The sequence below is a fragment of the Hipposideros armiger genome, unplaced genomic scaffold (genome assembly GCF_001890085.2).
Source record: "Hipposideros armiger isolate ML-2016 unplaced genomic scaffold, ASM189008v1 scaffold_270, whole genome shotgun sequence".
Taxonomy (NCBI): Eukaryota; Metazoa; Chordata; class Mammalia; order Chiroptera; family Hipposideridae; genus Hipposideros; species Hipposideros armiger.
In genome coordinates, this window is record NW_017731620.1 from 379,126 (window position 1) to 391,203 (window position 12,078).

At 37.5% G+C, this 12,078-nt stretch overlaps 1 protein-coding gene across 5 annotated transcripts in view; it reads right to left on the reverse strand.

Moving 5' to 3' along the window:
* The window catches only part of XRN1 (5'-3' exoribonuclease 1), a 175,859-nt gene that overhangs the window by 7,837 nt on the left and 155,944 nt on the right, over positions 1-12,078 (reverse strand). For 2 of the 5 annotated variants that reach the window (XM_019656937.1, XM_019656936.1), the window contains exons 34-40: positions 11,193-11,254; positions 9,826-9,936; positions 9,549-9,671; positions 8,912-9,071; positions 7,061-7,242; positions 4,847-4,960; positions 4,651-4,753 (exon numbers count right to left, since the gene is read on the reverse strand). In XM_019656937.1, the coding sequence (XP_019512482.1) occupies positions 4,651-4,753; positions 4,847-4,960; positions 7,061-7,242; positions 8,912-9,071; positions 9,549-9,671; positions 9,826-9,936; positions 11,193-11,254 (855 nt within the window). The remainder of the gene's footprint in view (positions 1-4,650; positions 4,754-4,846; positions 4,961-7,060; positions 7,243-8,911; positions 9,072-9,548; positions 9,672-9,825; positions 9,937-11,192; positions 11,255-12,078) is intronic. The other 3 variants (XM_019656938.1, XM_019656940.1, XM_019656939.1) reach the window with 2 other exon arrangements.

The following is a 12,078-nucleotide window of genomic DNA, read 5'->3' on the forward strand; positions in this document are numbered from 1 at the left end:
TCTAGTTGTGGAGGACGTTGCTTCACTGGCCCATGTTGGTATTATCATTGTGCTCTTCCCGGGTGAGGCAGATCGGTCGCCAGCATCTGGACGGCCGCTCATGGCGGTTCTTGGCTCACGCTGGCTGCCAGCCGCACACGGTAGCTTATGGCAGCCCACTGCAGCAGGGGCTGCAGCCTACGCCGTCGCCAGCGACTCTAGGCAGCCCAGTTCCAGGTCAAGCTGTTGTTCACCATCTTAGCTGTAGAGGGCAGTGTCAGTGGCCCTCATGTGGGATCCAAACCAGGGCCCTGCTGCTCAGAGCTGGCGTCCCAAGCCAGCTCTTAACCAACACGCCACTCGGCCAAGCCCTATGTTTTTTTTCTTATAAAACTTATTTTTAACCCTTTTAAAAGTAGTTATCTTTTAAAATCTCCTTAGTCTAAGCTTTGTGCAGTGGCAGTATCATAGCCAATGAGGTTTATCTGAGGCATGATCATTGCTAATTGAAAAAAACCAAAAAACAAAAACTCCTTAGTCTTGTGTAACTATCCTTAATATTTTCCCAAATGCTTCCCATCTATCCGATAACTATCTACCTGCCAAGACCTCCCCCTGCTCTTCCAATTAGGACTAGTTACTTTCTAGACCTGTAGAGGAGCTGGCATCTTGGGATTTCCATTTATTGCATAAGTATACTGGATGTCTTGTGGTTTAGTTTTATGGATTTCTTTCTTTTCCTGTTTTTTTTTTTTTTAAACTAATACTTTGTTTTGCTGGTGCTTATAATCCAGTAGCTTCTTTTTTTTTTTTTTTTTTTAGCTGAGCCATCCTGCCACCTGTTGGCAGCTCAGCCTGGGCTGGGACTCGAACCAGCGACCCTGTTGCTCAGAGCTCACACTCTTGAGTGAGCTCTTAACCAAATGAGCCACTCGGCCAGCCCCAGTAGCTTCTTAAAAGGGTGCATAAGAAGTCGATTAGGGTGTCTGAAAATATCTGTAGTCTACCCTTGCCCTAGATTCACAGTTTGGCTATACAGAGAAATCTAAGATGAAATTAATTCTGCCTTAGGATTTTGAGGTATTCAATGTTCAACTGCTTTCTAGCTTCTACCCTCTGTTAAACAGTCAAGTGCCATTCTGACTCTTGATCTTTCAAATGTATTGGGTCTTTGGAAAAGTCATGACGTATTTTGTCTATGTTTTTCAAAGGTCATTTATTTACATAAAGAACGAAGATCAATCAATGATATATTGCCCATTTTGTTTGATGCCCTTTTGCCATCTTTCAGTGAGCTTCATAATTCCTCATTCATAGAAGGACATGTCTTTGTGAAAAACTGAACAAGGTGCTGATTTACAGCCTCATCTGAACTGAACATCATACCAAGCAAGGAGTTTTGAAGGGAGCGAAACAAGTGGAAGTCTGATGGCACAAGCTCAGGCGAGTATGGTGGGTGTGGCAACACATCCCATCCAAGCTTCAATAATTTTTGACAGGTGATCAAACTTGTGTGGTTTTGAGTTGGAACACAACTCTTTTACAATTAACAAGCTCTGGATGTTTCTGGATGATGGATTCGTTCAAACTGTCCAATTGCCGACAGTACACATTTGAATTGATTGTTTGGTTCCTTGGTAGGAGCTTGAAAAACACGACACCTTTAAAATCCCACCACACTCAGAGCATAACCTTCTTTGATGAAAGTCTGCTTTCAATGTCGTTTGAGGCGAATCATCACATCGGGACCAAGACCGTTTGCACATCACATTGTTGTAAACAATCCATTTCTCATCACCAGTTATCAGTCGCTTCAAAAAAGGATAATTTTCCTCACGTTTAATGAGCATACTGCAGATGTTTATATGTGCCGTCAAATGAACTTCTTTGAGTTCATGTGGAACCCAAATATCGAGCTTGCTTACATATCCCAGGTTCTTCAGGTGGTCATGAATGCTTGAATGATGAATGTTCAATGTTTTTGCAATCTCTTGTGTTGTGTAAACAAAACATGGGTTTGACTTGATCAATGCCTTTATTTTGAGGTCGTCAACCTCGGTGGGCCTCCCTGACCAAGAAGCATCGTTGAGAACAAAATCACCAGCACAGAATTTCGTGAACCATCTTTGGCACTGACGTTCTTGTAGAGCATTTTCACTGTAAACTTTATGCAACTTTTCACAAGTTTGATGTGCGTTCTTCCCTTTATGGAAGTAAAACAGTAAAATATGGCAAAAATGCACAGTTTGGTCTTCCATCTTCAACTTGTAAAATCTCTAAAACTCAACCAAATCACTTAATTTTTTTTTTAGAATGAAGCTAGAACTGTCAGCGTTCAAATGACATAGCAATAACATAGATGCAAATGACTCTAGTACTTCCAAAAATGAACTAGTGCCATCTGTTGCAAACATGCGTCATGACTTTTCCGGAGACCCAATATCTTCACTTCCTCTCTCACCTCTTCAGACCATCACTCATATTCTGAATTTCAAGACAATTGTGTCTCTTTTCCTTCATTGTGGTAAGCATTGGTGGTCCTTTCCATTTAGAGATACATGTCCGTTAGTCCAGGAAGCTTTCTTATCTATTGCTTTGATACTTTTCCTCCTTTCCATTATCTCTGGTCTCTTCTTTCTGGAACTCCAATTAGATGGGTGTTGGATCTGGGCACTGTTCCTCTAAGTCTCCTTTCTTTCTTATTTTCCACCTTTTATCTTGCTCTCTTCTTCCTGAAATTTCCATGGCTCCGCTAGGGCTTTATCTATGGAGTTTTAAAAATTGGACTCAACATTTAATTCTTATTCTCCAATTTTTTTTTCCATACATTCTTGTTCTTATTTTTCTGGTTGCCATGCTGTTTTATTTCACTAATAATATTAACAATGGCTGTCTTTGAAGTTTTATTTCCTACATTATTGTTGTTTCCAGGTCCCTTACATTTCTTTGTTTTGGACTCTCTCTCTTAATTTTAGAGATTTTCTTTTCCTAAAATGTTCAGGATCTTTCACAGTCTAGTACCTATTCATATTAAAGAGCAAGACACTAAAACAGTGATTAGAAGCAGTGCATGTGTGTGGTGGGGGAAGGGCTAGATGGCTTGAGGGCTTCTCTCTGGGATGATTGGGTACTGAGCCAGTGGTTTTGGTTGGGACACCCTCCAAAAGTCAGGAGGTCTTTTGTAGAGAGTTCAGTGAATTTCTCAAAAGAACCATCCTCCAACTTCCTTTCTGTGTTATGGCTGGTTACAGTTGGGGAATAAGATGGGGAAAACAAAATTCATCTTCATGTCAGTTTCCAGCATAATACCCCATTTTCTACTCTGTGCCTGGTGTCCTGAGATCAGGCAGCCCTCTGGAGAACACACCTTCAGTCTTTTGCCTGAAGAGGTGAAGAGGCCTGGCTGTGTGGGGGAAGAATATGGGGAGAGGTCCCACCATTCCACATGGACTTTGAACCAATCCCCCTTTTCTCCACCCATGCCTCCTCTGAAGCTCTAATAGCTTCTGATACTTCCAAGTTCTGAGTCTCTTGGGAATTGTGAGGGACAATCTGCTCATCCGCTCCTTTGTATTCTCTTCTACAGAAACTTTAGTTTGTAGCTTAACCCTGTTCTGCTAAATTGGTTACCATTTCTTCAACTGCTTTTCTCATCACAAACACTTTTCAAATCTCTAATTTGCTGATACTTCCTCTCTCATCTGTTTGTCTTTATAAGTTTACACTTTTAAAATAATTTATTTTTCAGTTTAATGGAGTTTAGGCAAAGAGAAGGGATAGCCTGTTTAATCAGCATTATTAACATCTCTAATATTTATAGAGAGGGTTAGATATGTAGAGCTCTTAGAATAATACCTGGAATATAATAGACCCAGAAAAGTAATTTTCTAAACTTGAAATAAAAACATTATTGGTTTTAAAATGATAACGATTGGGATACGAAGAAGCTGACTGTCATTAGGAAAGAGGGGTATTAAAAGAAACGTTTAATGAACTTAAGATTTAGAATCAGAGAATTACAAAATGTTAGTCTCAAAGAGATCCTGGATACATCTAGCATAAATAAGAAAATAAGAGTCCCAAAGAAGTTTCATAATTTTCTCAAAGTCAGTCAACTGGACAAAGAGTCCTGATTGTACAGTGGCCTCCTCATTCTCCCAGCACTTTAGGACCTGGCTGCAGGAAGCTTGGAGCAACCTGCTTACTCACTCAGGCACCACGTTTGAAGGAGGAAGACAATTATGAGAGAATATTGAGAAACACACAGGAAGCTCAAAAACCCCTCCCTCTTCATTTCCCTCATCATCAAGGGCAGTTTCTTTCACATCCGCAGCTCCAAAGCCTGACCTGTTTTCTTTCCGTTCACCTCTATTTTTCCCCACCGTATTTTAATGTCTGCCTTACACCCAGATTCATGTGTTGGTAGCTCCTGGGGCTAAGGGGCTGCCCAGGACAAAGAGCCATCCTACTCTGGCACACTAGAGGCGGTAGGGGGCAGTGGTATTTGCAGATGTATCTGCAGGCTCTGGTTTCAGGCTTACTTCTCATAGTTCTTTCTTATAGTCCTTAGACACTTAGACAATTTTCTTGGTTTCTTCAAAATGATGCATCTTAAAAGAACTTTCTAAAAATAATAACTCAATAACTATTTAGAAGACCAAAATATCTTACCAGTAGGTTGGGGAAAAACCGAAGGAATGGTTCCAGGTGGTATAGCAGGAGGATAATTTGGAAATATTGGCGGAGGCAAAGGGAAATTCACTCCTAAGGTGCCCTATGGAAGTATTGAAAAGTTAGAAAACAGTGCGACAAAAACATCTATAGAGATTAATTAAAATGCAGTAGAGGAGTCATGAACAGTTCTCACCAATTGTTGTAGAGCAAAAAGTGAGGCCTTTTCCTTAGCTTCATTTTCAGAATGGCACGGTGGCCCATGGACCAGCAAGCCATTAGATAATTTTACCTGGCAAACGGTCATTGTCTGAAAAAGAGAACATGAATGTCTATGAGGTGATCTGTCTAGAAGGTCAACCTCCTCCCTCAAAGCTTAGTTTTTAAACAAGTAGAACAATTTCATCTGGCATTTTGTAAAAAAGAAAAAAAAAATCAAGAATTCAGTAAAAGACTATTAGTTTAAGTTTTGGGTTGCCTGCTAAAACTTTAGAATTGTTGCCTAAACTTTCAATATTTACAAAATAAAATGCTTTTGAAGTTAGCTGCAGAGGGTCAAACACCTAATGCAAATGAGGGCCAGCAAAACTGTTTTCTTTACATCAAGAGCTGGGTAATGAGAACTTCCACTTGTTTTTGTAAATAAGGTTTTATTGGAACAGCCTGAGTTTACTCTTTTATGTACGTCTATGGCTGTTTCAGACTATAACTGCAGAGCTGAGTAGTTGTGACACAGACCACATGGCCTGCAAATTCTAAAACATTTATTATCTGGACCTTTACAGAAACAATCTGCTGATCCCTACATTACACCATCCTCCAAATAGCAGGTATTTCACTAATATGAATTAACTGCCAAAATCTAAAAGGCGCAGAGGTGTTGACTGATTTTATATTCACATTTAAATGATAACTTCTTACATTATTCTTTTGCAAAAGGGATTTAAAAAAATTCTACTTTTCTAAAAGGTAACCAGAATTTAATGCTGCTTTCTGTTTTGGGTGAGAATGTATCAAGAACTCAATGTAAAAAGGATAAAACAACCTTCCCTGTAGCCAATGGTTCTCAAGGTGCAGTCTGGGACCCTGAGGGTCTATGCAACATTTTCCAGGAGTCCTTGAGGTCAAACTATTTCAATAATAGTATTAAGATACTATCTGCCTTCTCACTCATTTTCCCACAAAGATACAGAGGACAAAAAGTTCACCAGTAGTTTCAGATTCTACACTGCAACTAACTTTATTTTTTATTATTTTTTAAGATTTTTATTGGGGATTTGGGGGAGGTGAACAGTGTTGGGGAATTGGGGAGGGGATCAGCCAAGTTGTTGTTCCTCAATCTTCGTTGTGGAGGGTGCCAGTTGCCTCCTGGCTTCCCGTCGGCAGCTCATGGCCTCTAAGCTCAAGGTGCTGTGTTCAATCTTAGTTGCGGGTGGGCATAGCCACCATGCCATGTGGGAGTTGAACCAGCAGCCTTGTTGTTAAGAGCACATGCTCTATTCACTGAGCCATCCGGGCGGCAGCTCAGCTCAAGGTGCTGAGTTCAGTCTTAGTTGCGGGTGGGCGTAGCCCACCATCGAACAGGCAATCTTGTTATTACACCAGCTGAGCCATCCTGCCATCAGTTGGCAGCTCAGCGACAGCTCAGCTTGGGTGCAGCGTCACTGGCCCATGTGGGAATCAAACGGGTGGCCCTGTAGCTCAGAGTTCACGTTCTCAAGCCAACTCTTAACTAACCGAGCCACTCGGCCGGCCCCTGCAACTAACTTTTAAGAAAATACCACATTTTAATGTAGTATCAAAGAATATCCACAATTATATCCACTATCAAAATTCTCTCCCTTTTTGTAACTATTCATCTGTGGCCAAATTTTCTTCATATATTTCAACCAAAACAACATATCACACAAGAGATTGATAGTAAGCAAATATGAGAATCTAGCTTCTATTAAGCTAGACATGGAAAAGGTTTGCAAAAATGTAAAACAATGCCACTCTTCTCACTAAATTTTTTGGAAAACTTATTTAAAATAAACAATAAATATTTTAAAAAATTTTTCCGTTTTAATTTCTATGGATAGAACACAAGTAAATGAAATTCTGGGGGATCCTCAAAAAAAGTGGGAGCTTCTGAGACCAAAAAGTGTGAAAACTGCTTCTTTAGACCAAAGCACCTATCAATCTAAAGGATGTTGTTGGGCTCCCTGCTGCTGAGGTTCCTTGGTCAGCCTCTCTGAGGGCTCTGGTTCAACATGAATGAACAGCCAGAGTGAGAAGTATGAGTCTATGAGGCTCAGAAAGTATAAAAAAGTCAGCACTATCAGATTTTTTTCTAGCCAAAGATTTTCAGTCAATTTATTGAAGCTCAGTGTTAAACAATTTCTATAAATGGAACAGTAGGATACTATACCTGTGGGGTTCTGAGAAAGGAGAAATCTGGCTGTGGCATTCCAACAAGGGAACAAATTCGAGAAAGTTCGGTGACTGGTGTGGCCACAGGAGGGGCGTGGCTGGGAGCAGACCAGCACACGCTGTCTGGAGGCTGGGTGCTGCGGTGCTCACCAGTGCTGTGAGGCCGGCTTATGTAAGATGCTACCAAAACACGGAAAGGACACAGCTATATGTTAAATGATATCTAAAGATATGCAGCTCTGCAGGGTTTCGTAGAATACAAGCAGGAAATTGTTAAAAGGTGAAAAGAGGAATCTCCCAGGAAGCAAATATAAGATCTATTTGGCACTGCCTAAAATTACTAACAATTCAATACATATTTTTAGGTGATGTGATTGATTAATGACATATGATTTAGATAAAGATTTTAAAATATGATCAGTAGCTGACTGCCAAAAATGAACATCTTGAGACATTAATGACTACACAGTTATTTTGCAGGTAAAATTTAAACAAGCAAATGGCTTTCTTGAGCTGATTAAGAAAATATATACCTTTTATACTAACAATAAAATGATTTTATCAGTCACTATACCTAACTTAAAAAAAATAAAAATAAAAAAATAAAATTAACTGGTAAGTTTTGAGGCTTTGGCTTCAGTCTTTTTCATGGCAAAAATGCGTCATGACTTTTCTGACAACCCCATAGAACAAGAGCATACCCCTGTGAAGGATGAATCCAAACCTCTTACTAGCATGGATTTTTAAAAGGTTAAGTGGATTTGGCAAAGTCACAGATCTCATTAGTTCTGTAACATGGGCTGGATTCTGAGCTCTTGATCTTCAAGTGTATGATTTTTTTCACTATACTGAAATAAAGTAAAAGTTACTTGCTTCTGACAGTGGGAGCATCACTATCCAATTTTGAGTTTAAAATTTTTATTTTGCTCTATTTCAAGAACATATCTGTCACTATGATAAATAACTAGTTTCCTAATAGTTATTGGAATTTTTAATTAATTATTTATCCCAATATTCACTGAAGTATAAATGGAGCTAGGCTCTCATTTTGTTCCAGATTTTGATACTTAATAAACCAGATCTGCTTATTTCAAAATGTTTTTTACCTCCCTAAGAAGCTTCTGTCCCCATCTACTTTCGCATTAGTGATTCTTCCTGGTAAACTTTTGCAGATATTACATAAACAAAATCCTAAAGTATAGGGGGCATAACAGGTTTGCGGCAACAATGGATGTTCAATTAAATCCAGCTGTGTGCCAGCTGTTATGCTATTGGCTTCACAGATTTAGGGCAAGTACCCACTCTCCAATGTCTCTCCATTAATTATTTTAAATTTATTTTATAGCTTCTTCCATTTTTATGTTGGTCAAGTTATTTTAACATAATACTAATACAAATTATTGGCACCCATGATGTGCCAGACACAGTGCTAATTGCCTTATATAGATCATATAATTATCACAGCAGTCATTTGCAATGTTACTCTCATTTTATAAATAGGAAAAGAGAATTTTAGAAAAGTTAAGTGAAGTATTTAAGTTATATATTCATTTTTAAATTACTGAGGAAAAAAAGCTAGAATGTGAAAACTTTCCAGGTTTGAGATCTGCAGAAGGAATATCTGTAATAGTACAATTTAAGTAATCACAAGATGACATTTAGTGATTATACAGCTATTGGTTACAGTTATATTATATATAATGATGCAAGCACAACAATTACACTTATTTGTTTTCATTATATTGCTTTAAAAAATAAAAGTACTTTTATCTTTAAAAAGTACATGATAAAAAATGAACTGAATTTTTGAAATGATATTGTTATTAGTAATTGTATTTAGTTCACTTACGTAATTTCTTATTTTGTTTAGTCTGTGAGGAAGGTCCATATTCATCTCTTCTATTAGAGGAAAGAGCAACTTCATTACCATACTGTGTCTTTTCATTCTTATGGTCCACAGTGTCAGAGCTATCAATTTTTAGAATTTCTTTAAGCATCCGAGTTCCCTTCTGTTTTGAAACGATTGTTATGGAGATGGTGGGAGTAGGAGGAGAAAAGTGAACAGAGTTACAGAGTTTATTGATCCTTCTTTTAATGGAGTTACATTGTTAAAAATTAAAACAATAACTACATTCAGATTGAGAATAAGGAAAATCAATAGCCTAGAGTTAAAAAAACAAAAAAAAACAAACAAAAAACAACTCTCATTTCCTGGCATAAAAATAATACTTATCCTTCTGCTTAACTTTTGATCAAATTGCCTACTAACAATATTTGAAAAGCAAGGGAGCTATGTATAATCTAAAGGAAAAAAGAAAAGGATGGCTTAATTGCCCAGGGCAGCCTGGTTTTGCTCACAGGATGACAGCTGATGCAACACACAGTCTACATGAGAGAAAGTGTTTTAATGGCTGCATGAGGTATGTAGGCAAGGCTAACAATAGTGAAACTGCTATATAGTACAAAAGCTCCCACAAAATACAAACCAGAGCAAATGACTGTGGTGACAAATGTGCTTCACTTGGAGCCTCCTCATTACGAGATGACTGTACTTCAATTTCTTTGGAGATATTCAAGGATGCTAAAAAGTTCTCAATTCCAGTGTTAGGCTAAAAGAATAAACATTTTGTGCATGAAGATTAAAATACAAGGGCACAGAAAAAACTAAGAGCTTTATGCACAAAAATGATTTTTAAATTTTCATCCAATCATCTTCCCAGCTGTTAAAGTTTGGGAAGATAAAGTGAATAAATGGGTTTTTACCTTATCAATAACATTTGGATAACCAGTCACAACCTTTTGGTTTTCTGAGATTTCTGCACTTTCATTTCTCTTCAATAGCTTAATACTACATTTGGCAGCTCCTCCAAACGTCTATAAAAGAGTACGAATGAGCTTTTTGTGCAAATAAAATTTATAGTTACTACTTAATAGTGTTCTAAATAAATTGCTGTAAACTTTTTTGTGTGATATTCTCCTATTTATATCATAAGAAAAAAATGGGGGGACCTATAAGCTTGGATGAGGAAAAAATGTACATCTTTATCTTCATTAACTTTCAAATAAGATTTAGCATTCCCTTTAATTATGAATGTAGGCAATAAATCACAATAGGGGTGATTCTAATGCTATTTCAATATAATTGATTTTCTCTCAAATCTTATGTATTTTATTTTAGCATTAAAACATTATTCTCAAAAACAGTCCATATGCTTCACCAAAGAGGCACATAGCACGAAAAGTTTATAAATCCTTTTTCTAGGGGAAAGAAAATCACAGCATAAGAGTTTTAGAGGGAGAGGGCATTAAAAGTTCATGTAATTCAACCATTTTACTGATATCTAAATATTAATGGGTTCCATTTACTGAGAGCCTGCTATGTGCCAAATATTCTGCTAAGACATCTTTTTGTAAATTTAATATATTACTAGCTTATAAGAAGTAATTTTTTTAAACTTCGTATTAAAATATAATATACATAAAGAAAATGCACACATCATAAGGGTACAAGATGAATGTTTTAGATTAAAATTTGTTATACTTTGATTATAAAATGTATACATACTTCACATCAAACAGCGGAGACTATATAAAATAAAGCATAAATCTCAGCTTTCCCTACCAACATAACTCTGCAGAATTAACTGTTAACTTTGCTATGCTGATACATGTACTTTTGTTGTATATATAAACATATTTCCATATATTTTATATATGTATACATATATACATTTATGTATGTAGGTATGTTTGTATGTATGTATATAGACTGTATATTGAGAGAAATAAGTGATCTATTTTTATCTCCATTTTAAAGATGAAGAAATTGAGGCTGAAAGATGCATGAACTGCTCAAGGCCACTAGACTATTACACAGTAGAACCAGGGCTTCAGATGCTTCTAGTTCCAGATCCTGGACTCTAGCTATGCATCTTCCCATTCATATGACTGTCAGGCTACATTTTAGTGCCCTCTTGCCACACACTGTAGGGATTTGATTGAAAGGGCTGCAATATTCAGTCAGATGCCACAGAGCCATGAATTACTTTTTTTTTGGCTACTAGAAATTTAACTTTTAAGGTAGCTTACCATAATAAAACATAAAAAAAATTAAAAGAATAAAAGCTTACTTGCTTATTTGATATTTTTTGTGCCCCACTCTCAGTTTTAGGACTTTTACACTCTTCTTTAACTAGAGACAAGAAAATAGAAATTTTGGTAAATGAAAGAACTTGCTGCACACCAATTAAATTTACCAACTATTTACCACTGCAAGGCACTGTGTTAAAAATTCACAGAATTCCAAGAAGACAAAGGCCCTGATCTTGAGGAATTTATAATCTATATGATGGGGAGAAGAGACACCCACAGATTACAATATGGGAAAGGAAAGTGGCATCTAATTCAGACTTAAAGGATAACAAGTTTCCAAAGGGCAGAATAGGAGGCTACGTATTCCAGGCAAAGGAAATAATAAAAGAAAAGACATGGTAACAGAGAGCAAGGAATGTGTTTATAAAACTCTAAACAGGCCCGTTCCACTGGAGGTTAAGGAGTATAACGGAGCTTAACTGAACTGCACAAGCAGGTTGGAGCCATAATCTGTGAGGTACTGAAGACTATGGAATTAAACTGGTAGGCAGTGGGCAACCAATCACATAAGGGTTTTGAGCAGGTAGTGATCTGACCACAACTGTGCCTTAGGAAGGCTGAAATTCGGCAGTGGCTATTGAACAGATAGGTGATTAAGAGACCATTTAAGAAGCTATTTTAGTATGAATGTTAAGGGGAAATTAGGGGAATGGTAGGGAAACTGAAAAGGATGAATTAGAAGAGGAAGGAAGAAAGAAAAAAAGAAAGGAAGGAAGAGGGAAGGAAGAAGGGAAGGAAGACAGGAAGGAAGACAGGAAGGAAGGAAGGAAGGAAGGAAGGAAGGAAGGAAGGAAGGAAGGAAGGAAGGAAAGAAAAAGGGGCAAAGGAAAAAAGAGAGGGTGAAGAAAGAATGCAAGAAGGGAA